This window comes from Notothenia rossii (genome assembly GCF_949606895.1).
Source record: "Notothenia rossii genome assembly, chromosome: 4".
Taxonomy (NCBI): domain Eukaryota; kingdom Metazoa; phylum Chordata; class Actinopteri; order Perciformes; family Nototheniidae; genus Notothenia; species Notothenia rossii.
In genome coordinates, this window is record NC_136902.1 from 58,929,739 (window position 1) to 58,951,846 (window position 22,108).

Sequence of the window (22,108 nt, forward strand, 5' to 3'; positions counted from 1 at the left end):
ATACTTTACATAAACCTGCCGATTACTGGAAATATCATGATGGAGTTTTTTCACTTCAGTCAAAATATTCATGCGTATGCTGTTTTTGCATTGTTTCGTTTACAATCGTTTCCCAATGACCAGGAATAGTACTGCCAGAACGAACGATATCCAAAATGTCTTCTAGTTTACAAACTTCAGCAATTCTGTTTACACGGGGGTCACTATTCACTCTGTTTTCAATCGTCCTCATCACCACACTTATTAAAAGGGTATTGACTACATTCTGATCAATATATACAGAGTGTTTTGCATAGTTAAAGAAAAAGTCAATGTATCGAAAAAGAAAAAATCCACAACCACAAAAAAAAAAGGTACAAGTATATTGTGTTGAAAATATCGCAAAAAGTCGTAATATTGTATAATGTATTAGTTGCATGTTGTATTTTGCTAAAAACCACTATGTAGTTTTTCAAAAATATAATGGAAAAAGGAGAGAAAGACAAAAACAAAATATCGAGAGTTTTTTCACCAGTATAATGTCCCTCGCTGTTTGACTCTTTTTTTTAAAAGTTCTTTTTCATCTATCATTTTCAACCAAGCAGCAAGAGGTCAAATTTAAGAATAAGTAATAGTTTGTCACGATTTTACGGGCAAATAGTCCGAGCGCGATGTCACATCTTAAAGACAGCTTGAACTGGATAAATGGTTATTCTTTTTCAACCATACCGTACGTTCTGCATGTTAGTATATCTGGCCAATCGGTTTAGACCCTACTGCCCTATGCTCTCAATAGGGAAGTCACACTTTGGGAAGAGGTGTTTCATTTCACAGATCCACCTTGATTCTTGTTGTGCTGGCTGAAGGAAGAGGGACGGGGGAGGAAAATTCAGAGGATGAAGAAGCAGAAAATAACTTGTTTTGTAAAACGGACAGCACGTCAGTTTCAAGAAAAGATGACACCGTGTTTATGCATGACATGCAAAATATCTTGAAGCCCTACAACCACAAAAAAAACAGGTACAAGTATATTCTGTTGAAAAATATCGCAAAAAGTCATAATATTGTATAATGTATTAGTTGCATGTTGTATTTTTGCTAAAAATCACTATGTAGTTTTTCAAAAATATAATGGAAAAAGGAGAGAAAGACCCAAAAACAAAATATCACAGTATGTTGAAAAATATGAAAAAAGTAATGTTGTGTTAAAATAACATGAAAGAAATCAAAGTAAAGAATCTAAAAAACATATATTTAGAAAAGTAATGTTAGTCAAGTCAAGTTATCAAGACTGCATTGTTTCATCGAAACAGTGTTAAAATCACAAACTTGCCTTTTAGAGTCACAGTCTTTTAAGAAAATAAAAGTTTTACACAGCGACTGACATTCTGTATGGGGGTTTCACACCTGAGCTGCTGCAGGGGGGCGTTGAAAAGGGGATGAGTATGTCTGGCTCTCTGGGTGATGGTTTGTTAAGAGTCACAGTCTTAAAGAAAATCTGTTCAGAAAATAATACTTAACTTTCTACCGGTTGTAAAGTTGTCATACACAGAAATTATGTTTTGTTAAGAGCTACTAAAACATAGTAAACATCGCAATTATTCCCAAAACAAAGAGCTACCAAAACATAGTAAACATTGCAATTATTCCCAAAACAAACTGGGAATGGGGACATCGATAACATATTTTAATGTTTAATTTTTCTTCAGGGCCACCGTAGTGCACATTGATGAACACTTTAAACAAAAATAATGCTTACAAGTGTAAATGAGCCGGATTTTAGCTTTGAGCTAATTTCCATCTATAGTCCCGTCACATACAGCATATAAGAACATGACATTTATATATATACAGCAAAAATAAATACATGATATGCAGAAAGAGCATGAGCAGCATACAAGCATTTACCACATGGCAGTACAATGTAGCAGCTATGATATATAAAGTGCAAGATAAGATAAAAGCGCTACATAAAAGTGCAAGAGGAGATACCCCTGTGTTAAAGTGCATTTATTTAGCGGTGATTACACGTCTGTTTGTTGGTAAACCATTCTTTAAGTTGACCTTTAAAACAATTGAGAGTGGGACAATCCCGTATCTCAGTTGGGGGTGGCTATTCCACAATGAGCTGCCTTTAATGGAGAGGACATTTTGTCCAAAGGTGGTCCGTCTGTGGTGGACTTCACAGTCTCCTCTGGTTTCTGACCTAGTGCTGCGTCCAGTGTGTTTTCTGTGGATGAATTCCCCCAAGGGGAGGGGGGCCAGCCCATGTAAATATTTTTTTTTAAAAACACATACTTTTAAAAGACATAAAAAATGTCAAAAACTCAAGAAATTGTGATTTTCAAGGATGGTACAGTGGTGGTATGACTGTGGCTTTCTGTCAAACACCTGGATAGCTCTCTTGAACAGCTGTTCTATTGGTTTCAGGTGTGTGGCACAAGCAAACGACCAGTTTGTAAAACAGTATTCAATGTGGGATAGAATCATACAGTGGAGGTATGACTTTGCAGCATTGATAGTTAAGAAAAGGTCTAATTTGTTTAAAATGTTGAATTGAATGGTATTGGATACTTTCTTGATATGTTTCTTAAAAGTCAAGTTCGAGTCCAATATGACACTCCCTGTTCAGGATACTTGAACTGGGAGACTAGTTCTATTTCTGCTCCATTTAAAAATACATTGGATCCTTCGATTTTGATTGATCGTTTACTGAACATCGTCGTTTGCATCAACATGCATACTGTTTTTGTTGTACTCATACTGTCAATACGTAGATTGTGTTATCTAGCTTTAGATAGAATGTTTTTTCTTCCTCTTTGCATAATTTGCATCCGCAATCCTTTGCCAGAGCGGTGTTTCCAAAGTCCTTGCGGTTTTCCAATTGTTCAACTACTTGGGAGCTACTGTAAGCTATTTGTATTTGTATTTTAGCACAATACTTCCTGCAGTGATTCAGAAAGTATTGTGTTTGGGCTTTTATTGTGAAAGGGAGAACACTACTCAGAGCCAGACATAATTTCATAGAGAAAGCGAGTCTTATAGGGAGCCAATTTAAATGCTAATGTCGTCTTTATTCTACATCCATTACAAATTTGTGCAATCAACTACTTCATTATGATAAGTTGTCTACAGCCACTTTAAATGCAATCAAATGTATATTTCTAAGTGCTTACAACTTAAACAATCTTTATGTACAAATGACTGTATATTGAATATATTTCTGTCCCCAGTGTTGAACAGGACCCAAACCTTTGAGAGATGAAAAAGGACAAATCTGCTTTAATCAACTGCCAAGTAGTCAAGTCTGCATTTGTGTCTGTTCATTTGTAAAACGTGGACAGTTTTTGGCTGCTCTGACTGAACTTTTTGAAAGCTGTGATTTGAGTCTGGAGATAGACGTGGGGGATGTTGAAAAAGTATGAAAAAAGTAACGTTGTGTTAAAATAACATGAAAGAAATCAAAGTAAAGCATCTAAAAGGTCACGTTATCAAGACTGCATTGTTTCATCGAAACAGTGTTATATGAAGTACTTTGTAAGGGATTCACACACACACACACACACACACACACACACACACACACACACACACACACACACACACACACACACACACACACACACACACACACACACACACACACACACACACACACACACACACACACACACACACACACACACACACACACACACACACACACACACACACACACACACACACACCTTCACAGACACTGTGTGAGACTCCATCCCATCCACTAAAGTACTTCAACAGTAGTTAACAGTCTCCCCAAAACTTAAAAACCCTTATGAATCATAGTGCTAATACTAAATAAATACAATATATACACAGAGGTTGTTTAACACACAACATACAACATTTAATAATTATATGAAGTACTTACCAGAGTTTTTTTCAGGATCAGATCCAGGTCAGGAAAACGCAGAGAAGAAATGCCAGGGTGGTTCATCATCACCTTTCTCTTGCTGTAGAAACTAGATCTCCTTATAAACCCTTAGCCAGGTCAATGGCTCAAAAAAAATTACAACCATCAGTCTAATCCTTGCAATGTAGACAGAGACTTCCTCATAGCTAGTCAACTAATTAACACAAATCATATTAAAACCTTAATCTAATTTAGATAGGACAATAAAGTTTGTATGGTGACTTTAGTATAGTAGAGAGGGGCAGCATTTGCCTGCATCACCGCAGAAGGAAGGAGGCTTTGAGACAAGAGTAGATGTTAGCTTAGAGTCCCGTTAGAAAGGGGCTGTCTGATAAAGAAGGAAAGTGGTAACATACATCAATACTATTTTTAATTATTATGTTTATGGTGGGCTTTTCTTTAGAGGCTAAAATAAGATTTGATGTAGCCCCGGTCCACAGCAGGGGTTAGGGGAGAGCGTCACACACACACACACACACACACACACACACACACACACACACACACACACACACACACACACACACACACACACACACACACACACACACACACACACACACACACACACACACACACACAGGCACACACACACTTGGGGGCGGGCCCACCTGTCACTTTTTGTGCATACTAATGTGATTGAAACAGCATTTTTTATTTTTTTATTATTTTTATTATACACCATAAGGCGCAACAGTGGGGGCTTTTCACACCTGTGAATACACATCACCCCCTCCTATCGACGGATCTCACACCTACTTGGGATATCACACCTACCTGGGATCTCACACCTCGAACAAAAGGGAGGCGGGACTTAGCTAATTTGCATAATTGGGGGAGGTGTGACCTGTCACTTTTGTATGCATACTAATGAGATTGATGCGGCATGAATATAACTACTAATACACATAAGGTGTGCCCGTTCTCGCTCGCGCCACACATACACACTCCCTCCCGGTCCTCCCGATGGCCAGTCGGTGCCTGCCGGTGAGCGTGGAAGTTTGGTCTGCCGCAAGCGGACAGCAGGATCGGGGCTGTCAGCATCAGCTTGTTATTAACACGTTAACTTGACAGCCCTAATTAAAACTGATTCTCAATGTTATTTGCACAGATCATGTTGAAGCTGGCGGAATGGCGGATGTCGCGTGTTATTTGGACAAAGCCCAGATCCGACGTAAGTGTGACGTATGCGGTGCTTGCTTTCTAGACCGAAAAACTTTTTGGTGCTTGAAACAAACCGGATTCCGGAGCTTAGAGGCGGCTCCGCTGCGGTGTGAACAGGAAAAAACTGTTCTTTTTCAAGCTCCAGCTCCGAACCGGCCCTGGAACCACGTTGGTGTGAAAAAGGCATAAGTCATTTGCATTGTTCCTAATATTAGTGTTCATCATTGTTGACATTTTCCCCTGCAATCGTAAAATGAAAAATACACAAATGAAAAAGTACAAATGTACACATATTTTTTTGTATTATTCTTTGCCTTTCCAAAGCAATACATCCTAATTTACACAACAGGAAAATAACTTAATTTAAAGTATTTATTTCACCTTTATTCAGAACAAATTAAAAACACGTGTCAGCCTACGTCATTAGTTGACAGCAAAACAAATGTAAAAATTGCCCTTTAAATTGGCCCAGAATGTGTAAAGACATAGATCACTTCAGCCAACATACATATGTTACAATGAATAATGCCTGATGGTTGCCTTTGGAGCATTAACAACCATAGGTTATAATGTAAAGAAATAGTGCAGAAATATGAGAGGAATTTATGCTTATGTTGAACTTCTTTCCCTTTGAATTGTTATGTTAAGACGATAAATTCAAACATGACATCAAGGATACTGACTTAGAACTATTTAAGATATAACATTATTAATTTCTTGCATTAAGGTGGTACAATGTAGGTGTATGCCAAGTGCCGTTGTGATCAATCAGGCGGTGGAGTACTCCCCAATCAAGGTAGGTAAATTTTGTTAAAATAAAGACCTAACCATTATTAATTTGAAGTATATAAGCTAGATAGGATGATTATAAAGGATCCTCTAACATAGTATTTTGTGACTCAACGTTTAAAGGTGCAGGGAGACACAACAAGGTAGTTATATCTCACACAGGCTTTGCCCTCTACTGGACTCTATGGGTACTACTCTCAACCATGCTATGCGACCATTCACATACTGAGTTGCATAAATGTAGCCCATATGTAGCCGGCCAATGGGGGCGAGCCTACTTGAATGCGCGCGCAGGCCCACAGTATATAAGGTGGCTACGCCTCCTGACTGTCATCCTTTTCTCTTCAGCAAGCTCCGCTGCTCTTTCTACAATATACACAGAATTCCTGAAAAAATTACTCAAATTCTAACCATATGTACCTAAATGCCAAATGAGTTTGTAGTCTTAAATTCAGTTTTCAGGATTTCTTCAACACAGCACGATGTTAAAATAGAGGGTAATTTTTTAGGGTGAAGCTATTTCAAAGTCAAGTCCGTCATTTTGTTGTTGACAAGTGCTACTTTGGTGTAGACCAATTAGTGTGTTTGTGTTTTGTTGTCCTAACTTTAACCCTTTTTAAAAGGGTGTTTTTAGTTCATAGAAGTTTATTTTTATTTTTTGGTCGCCTAACATTTCATGTTCAGTGTATGGTGTGTCCTTTCTCCATCCTCTTGTGTCATTTCTGGTTGCAAAAAAACAAGATAGTGCAGCGAAATTCACAAAACATGAATTCATAAACAAATGGTTGACATGGTGAATACATCCAACAACATCCAAATCAATATCGTATAGAAGACAGACACCAAAAAGACATTTCGGGGAAGCTGGGTTATTCGGAACATGAGAGTGCACAGGTACAGACAGAGAGAAGGAAGAAGTAAGGTGTCCCCCGACAGTCTGAGCCTATAGCAGCAAAACTAGGGGCTGAATCGAATCCGCCCTAACTATAAGCTTTATCTAAAAGGAAGGTCTTAAGCGCACTCTTAAAAACGGATAGGGTGTCTGCTGCCCGAACACAAACTGGAAACGTATCCTATTTGTTAAAATTACACTGAATGTTGGTTTCATACATATTGGTATTTATTACAATTGTACTGGCATAAACAGTGCGTTGGCCAATCATTTACTATTGTTGCAGTCCCTCTATGTGGCCACAGGATGACGGAAAAGAGTCAGTTCCACTGAGGTCAAGTCAAAAACCAACTAGTCCTCACTATGGTGAACTTCGGAATGCAACATTACATTTGAACAGATTTCTCTCCTTAGTGGTGAAGTCATTTCTAAATGTTTGTTACATTTTGATATTTGTTTTTGCTTTTCAAACAGACACCACATTTGTTCCTCTTTAATACATGTTTTTAATCATAATTATTCAAATATATGTTTTTATTTATTTACAAGACTAAAAAAGTTATGACATATTTAAAAGCAATGCTTTATGTTTTAGCTTTGTCATGTTCTTTTTGACTTTTTTCTAACTTCTTCACATGATGGTTGGCAGAATTGTTGCTTGGTGTTTTGATTTCCAACATGTAGGAACATTGAGGTTACGCTTAAATCTCTGATATCCTGTGGTGATTTTTAATATATTAATTAACAGAGTTCTTTAATGAGGACCACATTCAGATTTTTTTAAACGTTGTATATTTTATTTAGTATATCAAATAAGTACATATACATAGTAAGACGTGTTCTAAATAAGTGTCAGCGTTATGAAGTAGGTGAATATAAATGACTGATCCAGTAAAAACAAAACTATACAAAAGTGTACATTTGAAAAGGAGCAGTTGTAGTTTTATACTTGCCAATCATAATATTATGGTAAAATACATATTTAATTACATTTATGATAATAAATACATCAGCTAATGTATATTCCATAGGATTGTTGTTTTTTGCAGACTTACATGAGAGAGGGGGAACTGAACTGAAATAATCTGAGTACAGGATACAGTTCGGGCCATATTTTGAACATCTTTGTGTTTTATTTAATCTGCAGGTGGAGATTTGTGCTTAATCATTGTTTTTTCAATGTATTGCACATAGGCATATTTGAAATAAACCTCAACAATAGAAGCACAAATTAAATGTGTATTAATAAGATTTAATTAGAGCTGAAGCAGTTGAGTAACTGATTGATTCAATTGACAGAAAATGTAGGTAATCTCCTTATCTCTGTTTTTTATCACAGTAATCCAAATATCTATGCCTTTTGAAATGCTTTGTTTGATTGTACTTCTGTTATCTAACATGACTGTTAGAGTACAGTTTAAGGTGCCCTATTCTGCTCATTTTCAGGTCTTTATTTGCATTTTGTGCGTCTACTGTGAAATTTCTCCATGCTTTAATGTTCAAAAAGCTCTTTATTTTTCTCATACTGCCTGTGCTGCAGCACCTCTTTTCACCCTCTGTCTGAAACCAGAGCCCAGTCTGCTCTGATTGGTTAGCTGGCCGGCTCTGTTGTGATTGGTCAACCGCTTAGAGATATCCTGCCCCTTAGCCTATCATGTGTTGAAGCGCTCGCCAATAGAAGCACAAGTGTTAGATAGTGGTGGAACTATGATACAGAAGTAAACAAAGGGCTACCATCAAGGTTTTTCAGACGGTGTGGGAGAGAAACTCGCTCTGGAGGGAACACAGGGATTTTAGCCTTTGCAGACCATTTACATGCACAAACACCTATAACACACCACAGGAAAGGGAAAACCAACATTTACACGATAAAGATAATCAGCAGGGTGAGAAAAGTGAAAAGGTTAATGAAAATCATTCAAATACTGAGGAATGCACTTTTAAAATAGCATGACTTTGACTTTGTCTGAGCATTCTGGCCAGCTCCTGAAAGCACTACTGTCTCATGGTGTACTGCAGGAATATGGTGGATGTTAGGACCTGGGGGCCTTCTCTCCCTGTGCGTGTGCGTGCGTGCGTGCGTGCGTGCGTGCGTGCGTGTGTGTGTGTGTGTGTGTGTGGGGGTGTGTGTGTGTGTGTGTGTGTGTGTGTGTGTGTGTGTGTGTGTGTGTGTGTGTGTGTGGTTGGTAGGGTGGGGTTGATGACGCATTGAAAAAGAACTCAGATATTTTTGCTCAACTGGTTTTGTGAACTCTGGCAGTGGGAGTATCCTCCTGCCTGAATAGCTGCTCTCTCTCTCTCTCTCTCTCTCTCTCTATCTGTGCCTTCAGCTCTCTCGCCCTGTCAGCCTCTCCTGTCTCTCCATAGCATTAGCAGAGGTCACAGTAAGTACTAAAAACTGCTTCTTGTCATGATTGTTACTGTATATTTCAGTCTAAATACAGGTCTGATGTGCTTAGTGAACTGTTAGTCTTGGGTGTGCCGGTTTTATGAAGTGTGTGTTTATGTTGTTGAGCCGTATTGTATTGTGTGTTTGTGCTGAAACCTGACACTGTACCGGAAGGTAAAGGCTTGTTGTGAAGCTTAGAGCTGGAAAATACAGAATAAAATAGGGGGGAAAGAATCCAGTCCTTTCAAAAATGTTGCTTTGGTGAAAACAGACAGGGAGTGGCTGTAAAATGTATTTCAATAAGTTCAGTTATTAACAAAGTAACTTGTAAAAAGCAGCTGAATCAGACTGTCAGACGGATATGAAGGAAATATTTAGATCTGTTGTTTATACAGATCTACCACAGTGAAAAATACTTCATAGCAAGTAAAAAAATCATGCATTCAACTACTGATTTACAAATTGTAGAAGCAAAATGCACTGAAGCCTTCAAAGTAAAGACACAACATACATAGTTCAGAACAGCTCCTTGCAAATTCTTATAATATATATTTTCTCACAACAAGTATTTTATTAAAAGGCAGTTAGTCGATTAAGTTGTAAATTGAAAACTATTTGGATGACAGATTGTTAAATAAGATTTATAAAATAAATATGTTCAAAGGTTTTAAAATGGGAGAATTCTCTGCTTTTCCTGGTCATTTTTAAATAAGTTATTGTAAATTATTGATTTACACCTTGGTAAACCTAATATTTGACTTCAATATTTACACAAGAACAAGGAATCAGATGTTGTTACTTTTTGCTTCACAATATTGTGATGGACAGTTTTCTGTTTTACAGAGGAAACTATTGATTAAAGAACACATAAATGAACATAATACACATTTGGGTTGTATAATCTCAAAAAACACAGGCTGCCTACAGTCTTAATTAATTTTATTTTCTGACTAAAATCTATCAACACAACGGTAAATCAGTCTAGTGCTAGAGTTATGTAACAACTCTAGCACTAGATGTTCCATTGTGTTGATAGATGTTATGCTTTTGTATACAAATGTATCTATTTCACAGAGGTAAGTTCTTGCATCACATCTTTTGTTCATACCTGATGTTTTCCATTTTCTTTTGGAACAGACGACAAAATGAATCTTGCGAAAAGACTGATCGGAGGCATCATTGATGTTGTAAGGTGAGCACAAACTGTTTTCAAGAAGGCCTACATCTAAGTGCTAAGCTAGGCTAACCATGTTCTGGGCCTATCGCTGTATCGATCGATCGATCGTATCGATCGATCTTCTAACAGCTGTTCTCTTTCTCATGTCTTTTTTCTTTCTCCGACAGCAACATCGATCCGGCTCAGTTTGTGCCATCATCACCTGTAAGTACAGACGCTAGGAAATACTGGGTTTAAAACCTGATGAATCAGCAAAAGCTCCTTCTCAAGCTAACACATCCTATTTGTCTAAAGTATTTGTTAGTCCTTAGACCCAAATGTATCACTTTTTAAATGTCGACCTGTTCCCACGTTATGCCCCAATCTCTGTGTGTGTGTGTGTGTGTGTGTGTGTGTGTGTGTGTGTGTGTGTGTGTGTGTGTGTGTGTGTGTGTGTGTGTGTGTGTGTGTGTGTGTGTGTGTGTGTGTGTGTGTGTGTGTGTGTGTGTGTGTGTGTGTGTGTGTGTGTGTGTGTGTGTGTGTGTGTGTGTGTGTATTTGCAGCCTCCTCAACGCAGACCTCTAAACTTCGCTGAGGCTCACGAGAATGATGAGGAGAAACAGTTTCGGAGAGTTTTCCAACAGCTGGCTGGAGATGTGAGTCCATAATATTGCTTATGTATGTATTATATTCCTGAATGCTCTCCTGTCTGCGTGCTCTGCATTCTTTGTTTTTAGTTGGAGTTTTTCCTGTAAATCTGTGGTACCCACCCATTTCCTCTCTATCCTCCCAACACACATACGCCTCCCTAATGAGTTGGAAAGTAACAGGAACAGGGAGACACAGATATTAACCTCACTCAGATTTCACGTTCTGCTGAAAACTGAAATTTAACCGATGACTTCCGAAACACTGTACAGTATATTGTTGTTAATTTCGTGAAGTTTTCCGACATTTGTGTGAATTGTCATAATAATGCTGCGTTTCACACAACTCATCAGATTTCCAGAGCTCCTTCCAGGTGTTCTACTTCAGTCAAATGCATGTAAATGATCCCCCCCGACTGAAGAAGCAAAAGCTGTATATAAGAAATGGACATACTGTAGTCACCAATACATCCACATTTGTTTATTGACAACGTTTTTTAAACTTCGATATGGAAGTTATTTTGTCGATATTTTAAAGACGTTACATTACATGTCATTTATAGCTGATGCTTTTATCCAAAGTGACTTACGAACACTTCAAACCATTGGCATGCCTATGGGAGCATTCTGGGGTTAAGTATCTAGTATCTAGCCCAAGTACACTTTGGCGTGTTGGCTGCAGGGTTAGGGTTAGGGCTGGGGATCGAACCACTAGTCTCAGGTCCCGTCCACACGGAGACGAAACGGATTTCGAACTGAGGGTCGATTTCAAAAAAGTCTTCCGTCCACACGGAATCGGCTCAAGAAATGTGTCCGTCCAAACGAAACCGCTGGAGACGCTGTAGTACATATGCCGGGCCTGTAAGTGGCGCTGTACTTCCTCCACAAAATACACCAAAAGCAGCGAATAAGACCCCCCGAGCATGGTTGCCATGGTTACCTGGTTGCCATTCTGGTTATTCTCCGTGGTGGATTTAACAACATGTAGTTCATGTAATTCTCCATGTTCACTTGTTGCTGATGGTTGTGGTGGAGGAGCTGTAGATTTTCCACTAACATCTGTATCATGGTCAGTAGCGTCTGGAGCACGAACGCAACCCTGTGATTCGCCATTATTGTTGTTGTTGTTGGCGAAACGCATCAGCAATGACGCGGGGGTGAGCAGGAGAGGTGGGGAGAGGCGGGGCTATGGCGTCATCGATTCAGGAAATGATCGTATAGGGCGTACACATGGAGCCGCAAGCGTTTAGTCTCCAGACTTACCCACTTTGGGAGCCGTTTTCAAAGTGTATCGGCTCCGGGCTCCGAAGCCGCATCTCCGTTTCGGCTTCGTGTGGACGAACCGTCTATACGATAAAGAACTTTAGCGGATACAACTGAAATCGGCTCCGTGTGGACGGGGTCTCAGATTGGTAGACACCCAATTTGAACAGACTGGCAATTTATGGCCCAAGAAAGGTTTCAAATGATAAACCACGAGGGCTTTCAGAAGGGATAGAAAAAGGTCATACATTTATACTAAAGGAAGTAGAAATGTCAGACTTTGCTTCCAATTTTTGATTTTCTCAGTCTTGGGAGAGGGGTTGTCGCGGTATCAGATTTTCACTACATGATAATCGTGGTCAAAATATTTCACATAACAGCATTATTTCCATCGAACATTTGAAAAAAGTTAAAACAATAATAATATCAGTCAAATGTATATTGAACTTTGCGTATTGTGTCCTTTGTCTCTTTTTTTGGCTCATGAATTACAAAATAATAGTGTTTAATAGAGAGGAGTCCTGGTTATTTGCATAAAACACATTTCAAATAGCTCACAATTAAATTATAGCTTCTTTTTCTATAAATATTTGTTTTCATTAAAGAATCGCTTGGCATTAGTAGTTTTAATAAAGGTAATAAGATGCTTAGAACGAGCGTCCAATATCAATGTTACATTTCTTTGAAAACCTTGAAAAAGAAAACTGAACTAGCAAAAAAAAAACTGTTACTGCTTACCTTTAGATAGTTTATTAGTCTATCATAGTATTTTGATCTAGCTCGCATTTTTCTATCTGAGGAGTAAGTTTATGTTTTAGTTGGTTCTATTTCGTTTTTGTGTAATTCAATCGTGTCCTTAATAGTGTGTGTACATGCTTCAAATGTCAATGCAGTGATCTTTGTGGTAACTTTCTACGCCTATTTAACCGGAGGTATGATACATTCTGCCGCACCTTGTTTCAGTTTCTTATTTTCCTCACTGGAAAACAAGTATTGGGAAGTAAATATGTGGAGGCTTTTCTCTGTTTGATTACTCAACTGAATGTTTACCTGATTTGCTTGCTCAGCAAGTCTTAAAGATGTGTCTGTCTGTTTATCAGTGGCTATTTCTCTCTGCTCTTCACCTAATGCTTCATCACCTCACCACACCTGTCTGCATGCTGTCGGCTGCATTCCAAACCCCACCCTCTGCTGTCCCAACCCCTCTGTCTCACTCTGTTCTCGCTCTTACTCCTTTATGCCCGGCAGGTTCTGTAGCTTCTACCTGTCCAATGTACCTTTGGGCAGCCTTCCAATCTTACCTTCAGTTAATATCATTAACAAAATAATAAACTTGACTTTAGTGTTAGGCAAGGCAAGGCAAGTTTATGAATACAGCACCTTTCAACACATTAGGCGCGTTCACACCGCAGTACTTTTCCCACTTTAGTTCTGATATAGTTCCGAAATGTCGCGTTCACACCAAAAAGAGCCGGAACTAAAATTAGTTCATCAGAACCTTTTTTACCCCCTTTTCAGTCCCTGCTAGAGAGCAGGGACTTTCGTGGGAGAAAAAGGTTCCTGTGTCTGATTGGCTGGGCGGAATGCAAACCACGCCCCGTCAAACTCCCAAAAACGTTTGTGAAGCCGCCATTTTATTAGCATTATTAGCATTAGCATTAGCCCAGTGCAGAAACGCAGAGAGACTAACTTATGTCAACCAAAATAAAACATGGGAGCGGTGGAGATGAGGAGGTGTCGGTGTTCTGGCCGTTTACTCGGAAGGCTTCAGTAGAAGCTGCTGGGAGTCCCAGCAGCTTCTACTGAAGCCAGTCCCTCCCTAACTCCGGGGACTTCCGGCCGGGGATTTTGGGCGGCAGTATACGCCGTGAAGTTGTTTGCGGCCTGCCAATAAACCCAAAGCAGAAGAAGACGAAGTGACGTCAGCGGCTTCATTTGCCTAATCCTCCCTCAGGGACTTATTCCGTTGTGAACGCGATCTGTACTTAGTTCATCAGAACTAAAGAGTTCTGATGAACCATTTTACACAGCATATTCAATGACGGACACAAACAGGGTAGCACCTGGTCAGGTAGGGCAGGTGGTTGAGTCAGGACCGATACAGAATACCTGTTGGAGGGTTTAAAAAGCCACTCCCCACTAGTTGGTTTGAAACTTAATGTGGCAGACCCTCCATGTGAATGCGCAAAGGAAGTGGAAGCCTGGAGGGGAATGGTGTAGACGCTTAAAAAACCAGGAAGAGATTAACAATGACTACAAAGAAACATAAACCAACTACAAAGATATGCAAAACAGCTGCAAGTGAGACTCACATTGACTTTGAACAGGGAGCAAAATCTCTATGAAGATACAAAGCGATACAAAAGGTAATGCAAGACAACAACAGATACAGCTACATAAAGAGCAAAACCTTGAGGAGAGCCTGGGTTCTAATCTTATATATATGAGAGAGAGAGAGAGAGAGAGAGAGAGAGAGAGAGAGAGAGAGAGAGAGAGAGAGAGAGAGAGATTTCTCTGCATTTTTGCCATTGTCTTAAGCTGAGGGGCGTAGTGTGTTTGCGTGCGTGTATGTATGTGTGTTTTTCTCTTACTCATCAGAGGGGTGTGTGCACCAGTTATTCTAGATCACATCAGGATTTCAGTGGGTGGATTTTCTAAATCAACAGCAGTAATGAGGCTGATGATGAAGAGGATGAAGACGGCTGTAGTGGTAAAGTAACCCCACCCACCTAGTGGCTGGTAGAGGTGGGGTCGGCTGTGGTTACTGTTCCAGAAACTTGGCTTTACAACCGTTCAAACCCCGAGTATGTAACACTCAACAGCGCCTGAAAAAAAGTGGGCGGGTGGAGTTTAGTTTGGAAAGTTTAGTTAAGTTTAGTAGTTGAGTGTAATAATAATAATAATACATTTAATTTGTTAGCGCTTTTACAGGTGCTCAAAGACGCTTTACAGATAATAGTGAAGAAAGAAAGAAAAGAGAAGAAAGGAACAACAAATAAATATATAGTTAAAGTTAAAGTCAAATAATACAAAAACAATCACACATTAAAAGCCAGATTGAAGAGGTGAGTTTTTGTGAGTTTTTTGAAGGTGGTGAGGTCGGTGCAGTCTCTGATGGGTTGTGGGAGTGAGTTCCAGAGGGAGGGGGCAGCGACGGAGAAGGCTCTGTCCCCCCAGGTCCGGTGATTGGTGCGGGTGGGGATGGATAGGACGTTGGCTTCTGATGAGCGGAGGCAGCGGGAAGGGGTGTGGTGGTGCAGCAGGTCTGTGAGGTAGGGGGGGGCCTGGTTGTTGAGGGCTTTGTGAGTAATGAGGAGGACTTTGAAGTGGATTCTTTGACGGACGGGGAGCCAGTGGAGGTTCTGGAGGATGGGAGTGATGTGGTCTCGGGAGCGGGTGTGGGTTTAAGAGGCGGGCAGCAGAGTTCTGGATATGTTGGAGTTTATTGAGGAGGTTGGATGGTATGCCGTAGAGGATGCTATTGCAGTAGTCAAGTCGTGAAGTGATGAATGCATGAATCAGGGTTTCAGCAGCAGAGGAGGAGAGTGATGGCCGGAGACGGGCAATGTTTTTGAGGTGGAAAAAGACAGTCCTGGTGATGTGATTTATGTGGTGGTTGAATTTGAGCTGACTGTCGAAAATGACTCCGAGGTAATACAATGGAGTTAGTTTAATATACAAGTTACATTTAGTTTGTTTAGTTAAATTAGTTGAGTATAGTTTAGTTTTGTTGGGTCGAGTTTAGTTGAGTATAGTTTTGGTTCAGTTATGTTTAGTTTAGTTAAATATACTTATTTTTAGTATAGTTTGGTTTGGTTCAGTTTAATTGAGTATATTAAGTATAGTTTAGATTAGTTTATACTTTAGTTGTCAGGGACCATGTACAAAAATAACATTAATCTCAAAGAGATAAAATGCTCCAACCAGATTATAGCAGTTCATCTGCATTCCCAAAATACAACACATACAATTCAATGACAACATTACCACATATGATATCACAACATATTTCATACGAGCGCACTAAAACTAATACCCTTCACATAACATGTACATTTCTTTCTTCAAAATGTAAAGACTAGATATTTTAACTAAGTTAAATAAAATAAGAAATACAACATGAACATGAATCTCAAAAGGCTAAACTATGTGTTCATGATCTGGTGTGAAAACCAGGAGAAGTGAGCGTGGTTTTGTTTACTTAAGTTGAGTATATTTAAGTCTAGTATAGTTTAGTTAAGTTAAATTGAAGTTTTGAGTTAAGTTAGTTAAGTTTAGATATGTTAGTTGATATAGCTTGAAATGTGCAATGTCTTTACCAAAATGACCGGCCTTTTAATTGCAGTTTTGTTCTCCTTAACTCACAGTGCACAACGTTTCACCGTTAAACCATAAATACTCGTTACCCAAAGATATCATGAGATTGCATGGCAGTATTTTGGCAACGTGCAGAAAAGCTAAGAATTAGGAGATGTGAGTCCGAAGCTTCAAAAATATAAAAGGAAACAGCTTGAGTTGGTTTGAGTCACGCTCAGATCTGCTGTGACTCACTTTGGGCTTCCTCTGAGAGAACCAAATCCAAGCATGAACACCCTTTCTGTGTGTGTGTGTGTGTGTGTGTGTGTGTGTGTGTGTGTGTGTGTGTGTGTGTGTGTGTGTGTGTGTGTGTGTGTGTGTGTGTGTGTGTGTGTGTGTGTGTGTGTGTGTGTGTGTGTGTGTGTGTGTGTTTTTTAACAGGACATGGAGGTGAGCCCCAAAGAGCTGATGAACATCCTCAACAGAATCATCGGCAAACGTGAGTCTGACTAAGGCCTGACATGTTTTGTTTGGCAATGATACTATATATGGTATTTTAGTTATTCTCACAGTACTTTGTATTCTTCCTTTCAGTACTTTGTAGTGTTTCTTACTGATGTAGGTTTTCTGAAGGTTATATCACTTATTGTTTGTTTCAGACGGAGGCCTGAAGACCGACGGTTTCAGCATTGAGTCCTGCAGAAGCATGGTTGCTGTTATGGATGTATCCTTTCACAAAACAAGCGCTAACAGGATACATTACCAATGAGACTGAGGACTACTGCATGTCAGCAATGTTATTAGTATTACCAGGAGCAGTTAGTGGTACTTAGTGATGGGCAATGACCTTGGAATGTCATCAGTATCGGCAGATAAAGGATATACCGTTTTAATCAGACTAGCTAAGCAATTTTTGGAAAAAATCTAATGTTGTCAATTCACACAACCACAAACACAATAGTATATATAATGAGTGGTGCTAGTAGAAGTTCAGAATAAATTGTGGAAGTAGAAGCAGCCGTAGCATTATTTTTTAGTCCTAGAAATTGTAGTGGGCGCTGTGGCTCTAGAGGCAGACGGTTGTAAATGTTTGTACTCCAATCAGAAGGATCCCCAACCCCTGCAGTCATCATGGCGATGTTTCCTTAGGCAAAATGCTTTCCCAAAAGCAGTGGTGACGCCAGGGTATGGCTGGTAGGCTACAGCCATACCAAGAAATGGCTTAGCCCCACCTTAGCCCCACCTTAGCCACACCTTAGCCCCACCATGAAAAATGATGTTAAAGTAAGCAAATGAAATTAAATGATAATCAAAATACTAAATGTGGAGAACACGGCTTGCGAAAATATACGAGTCATGTCCACAACACACAAACGGATCCTGCTGTAACAACAAGTGCACATTACTGATGCAATATGGTTGAGACCATTCGAGCTTATGCTAGAAGAGGGATGCAAGGAATAGTCTAAGTAGTGGGAAAGTTTTATACACTAAAGATGTGGAAATTCTCTGGCGTTATAATAACAGCGTGGCCGTGGTCAGATCAGAATGCCTCCGAATGCAATTTGAATAGACCTACAGCCAATCAGAGCAACGAAACATTGGGTCTGCGTCATGCATTACTGATAGAGATCAATCGGAGCCGCCATTCAGTATCCCCATTGGATCTTCAACGTGTACTATGATACGTCACGTTCACAGTGATCCCTTTTTATTTACTACAAGACAAATGTACCGTTTAATTTCATACAGTTCCATTTTGATTGAGACAGGGAAATAATCTAAACCTCACGCGTGGCGTTTCACTGTCAAGGGGGACGATATAGCGTGTATGTAATTACATTGCAAATACTGACTTCAGCCCCACCACTGTATGGGTTAGCCCTACCATAGATTACCAAACAAAAATACTCTCGCGCAGCCACTGCCAAAAAGTATGGCCAACGTGTGTGAGATAGGGAATGCTGACTTGTATGTTAAAGTGCAGTTAAGAAGACTGGAAAAGTGCTATATAAATGCAGTCCATATACCATTTACTGTAGAAATATAAATGGTAGGAGCAGCTGAAGCAGTAGATGTAGAAGTGTAATAGTTTACTGTTTGAGTTTGCAGAGTTCTGTTTAAATCAAACAGTATAAACCTGTGACTATGTAAAACTGCTCTGTGTTCTTTGTTGAGAGAGTTTGACCTTTGACCCCGCTCCCTTCAGAGTGACAGCACAGGGAAACTGGGCTTCCACGAGTTCAAATACATGTGGAACAACATCAAGAAATGGCAGGTCAGTTCACCGCAGAGGAAATCTTCTTCCTCTTTATAAGCTAATAATCAGTCTGCTGTTCAACTGGGTTTAGGTTTCAATTCCCAGTCTGTAGAAATACGACGTCACCACACCAACAAGCAAACATTCTGTAAAATAACTCAAAGATGTTGGGTTAAATGTTCGTTGTTTATTTTTTCAGGGTATCTACTTAAAATTTGATGCTGATGGTTCAGGTACCATCTGCTCTGATGAGCTGCCCAAAGCCTTTACAGCTGCAGGTAAGAAACATACTGTGTGTGTGTGTGTGTGTGTGTGTGTGTGTGTGTGTGTGTGTGTGTGTGTGTGTGTGTGTGTGTGTGTGTGTGTGTGTGTGTGTGTGTGTGTGTGTGTGTGTGTGTGTGTGTGTGTGTGTGTGGTGTGTGTGTGTAACATTTCAAACTGTGATTGTGCGTTTCCAGGTTTCCCTCTGAATGAACAGCTCTTTACGTTGATTGTACGTCGCTATAGCGATGAGCATGGCAGCATGGACTTTGACAATTTCATTGGCTGCCTGGTACGGCTGGACGCCATGTGCAGTGAGTCTACTCCTCCTCCTCTCTCTTCCTCTGTCCTCTGAAGCCTAATATATATGTTCATAATATCTCATATTTTAGACTTTAAATTATGGTTTTATACAAGAACGCATTATTTTAATCATATTAATTTAGCCATACAAATAACTTTTGAACCGTGAAAAATGTTTTAAAATAAAAATCTTTATTTTCTGCAAATCACAATTTACACAACCTTTATTGTAACGCTCCTTTAAAGTTGTTTTCAATTGACGCTGTCGATATTTTGGACAGTGCAATAATCAATGTTCATGTGTTTACATGTTTTCATATGGTGTGTGTGTGTGTGTGTGTGTGTGTGTGTGTGTGTGTGTGTGTGTGTGTGTGTGTGTGTGTGTGTGTGTGTGTGTGTGTGTGTGTGTGTGTGTGTGTGTGTGTGTGTGTGTGTGTGTGTGTGTGTGTGTGTGTGTGTGTGTGTGTGTGTGTGTGTGTGTGTGTGTGCTCTCTCCAGGAGCCTTTAAGACTCTGGATAAGGACAACAGTGGCTGCATCGACCTGGATATTAAGGAGGTAAAACAGTTTACCTGGGATTCTTTAAATTCATTCACAGAATTTACAAATGTATCTATTTCCATAATAATGCAGTAAACACAACAACAAAAACAAGGTTATCTTCTGTATTTTAAAAATAATTGTTTTCCTTTATTATGACCTTTTCCACAGTTACCACAACTTTTAACTTTAACAAAAACAGCCACCTGAGTTTGGATTGTTGTTCAGTTCTAGCTTATATAAGGACAATATTAACGGTAATCAAACATGTATATCAAAGGATTTCCTTAACAGAAAACTTAGTGGATGAATTTTAGTGGGCATGGGAGGGCATGTTGTTTATTAGCTCTTTGCTGTGACCACACATCTATCAGTGAATCAATATGTTATCCAGTCAGATCTTCTGTTTACAGAGGCCTGGCAGTAAGCACATGTCAATGAAGACGACAAAACACACATTTAAAGTGATTGTTCTATACTTCAGTATTTATATGTATGGTCACTTTATACATCTATTCCACTACATCTTAGATATAAAATATTTTTTTTTTACAATATAAAAAGAACTAAAAAAGAACAAAAACAATAAATAAATACATTTGTATTTTTTTGAAAGCCCAAATATGTGTTAAACTGTGTTGAAAATAAATTAAAGTTAATATTCATATCATAATAAATGAAAAACACCGACATTTACATTTGAATAGTTACTGATTTGTTTTGGAATACTTACCACACACTTACCACTTACAATACTAGTGTAGTATTTTCACACAGTAGTACTTTATCTACAACTGGAAATTAGGTCAGGAAATGATCTGAGGAGCAGCGCACTAACTCTGCTTCCGTTTCTGTCCCTCAGTGGCTTCAGCTGACCATGTACTCTTAAAGCGACGGAGAGAAGCTGCTCCACAAAACATTACTTTATCCCGACCCCCTCCCAATCCTCTCACTACGCGTGTGTGTGTGTGTCTGTGTGTGCGCGCTTGCTTGTGCAATAGTACCCCGCTGTTTCCATGGGACCAAAGTGTCAGCATAGAGCTCAAGTCAAGAAAAAAACCAAAGTGGGACCAAAGTGGAGCTGAGGCTGACTGTCGCACCGTCCTCCTGCTAGCCTCCCATCGTTACAGTTTTCTATGTTTTGTATTTTACGGCCAATTATAGACGATTATTGTTTAACAGAAACTCAATAAAGTGAAATAACTGACATTCAATTTCTGATGCGACCTGTGATTATTTCTGTTTTCTTGCAAGTTGTGTTTCTTCATGTTTAACCCTCCTGTTGTCTTCGGGTCAAATCTGACCGATTTACTACTTTCATCAATCATAACTTTTTTGTTTTACATTCGATTGCATCAAGGCTTTGTGATATCCTTCACAGTAGACATTTGAACATATACAATTGCTGATCACCACGTTCATTGAATATTTGATGATTTAGTCAACTTTGTAACACCCATGGTGTTCCCGGTCAAAAATGAACGGCAGAAAGGAATTAACCATCCGGATCAGAAGAACACACACACACACACACACACACACACACACACACACACACACACACACACACACACACACACACACACACACACACACACACACACACACACACACACACACACACACACACACACACACACACACACACACACACACACACACACACACACACACACATATACTCTAAATGTGTTCCCCCCCTTATGTGCTCAATCCCCCCATGTGGATCACACCTTTCACACGCAATACATGTTAAGCGTCTGTTCTTTGTATATTGACTGCAGTTTTTCATGTATACCAGTGGTCTGATACAATATGTACAGTTTGAAAGGGTTTTCAATGACATTTGGTGATGATTAATTGTTTTTGTGATTAATGGTTTTGTGACCGGTCAAATTTGAACGCGAACACCAAAGTAAGGGAGGGGGGGGGACGAAGACAATAGGAGGGTTAAAACAAATCTGTTATTTTTAATACGTGATGCAATCGTGTCTCATAATAACAGCACGGTACTTTTTTTGTTTTATTCCAAACAAAAAGGGAAATTCTGATGTTTTACTTTCAATGTGACGGAAAAAGAGCCTCCAGGCAGTGACTGGTTAGAAAAGAAAGATGGACTCATGACAACAGGTGCCATCTTATTTTGTATATTGGATTACACCATAAATTGATGTTGACTTTGCGGTGGTTTTAATATAGTTGATGTATTTCTTGAAAC

General features: G+C 39.4%; 2 protein-coding genes across 3 annotated transcripts in view; both read left to right on the plus strand.

Moving 5' to 3' along the window:
• The first annotated feature begins 8,996 nt into the window (after window positions 1-8,996).
• Window positions 8,997-21,104, plus strand: LOC307036605 (calpain small subunit 1-like). The gene is made up of 11 exons (XM_079677056.1): window positions 8,997-9,160; window positions 10,303-10,357; window positions 10,510-10,546; window positions 10,885-10,977; window positions 16,969-17,026; window positions 17,187-17,251; window positions 18,737-18,805; window positions 18,987-19,065; window positions 19,246-19,362; window positions 19,850-19,908; window positions 20,753-21,104. Exons 2-11 carry the CDS (start codon window positions 10,311-10,313, stop codon window positions 20,777-20,779), a joined length of 651 nt encoding a protein of 216 aa, XP_079533182.1. The 5' UTR covers window positions 8,997-9,160; window positions 10,303-10,310; the 3' UTR covers window positions 20,780-21,104.
• A 748-nt stretch (window positions 21,105-21,852) lies between these two features.
• The window catches only part of LOC307036606 (synaptosomal-associated protein 25), a 34,609-nt gene continuing 34,353 nt past the window's right edge, over window positions 21,853-22,108 (plus strand). For both annotated transcript variants that reach the window (XM_079677058.1, XM_079677057.1), the window contains exon 1: window positions 21,853-22,020. The gene's annotated coding sequence lies outside the window, so the exon portion shown is untranslated. The remainder of the gene's footprint in view (window positions 22,021-22,108) is intronic.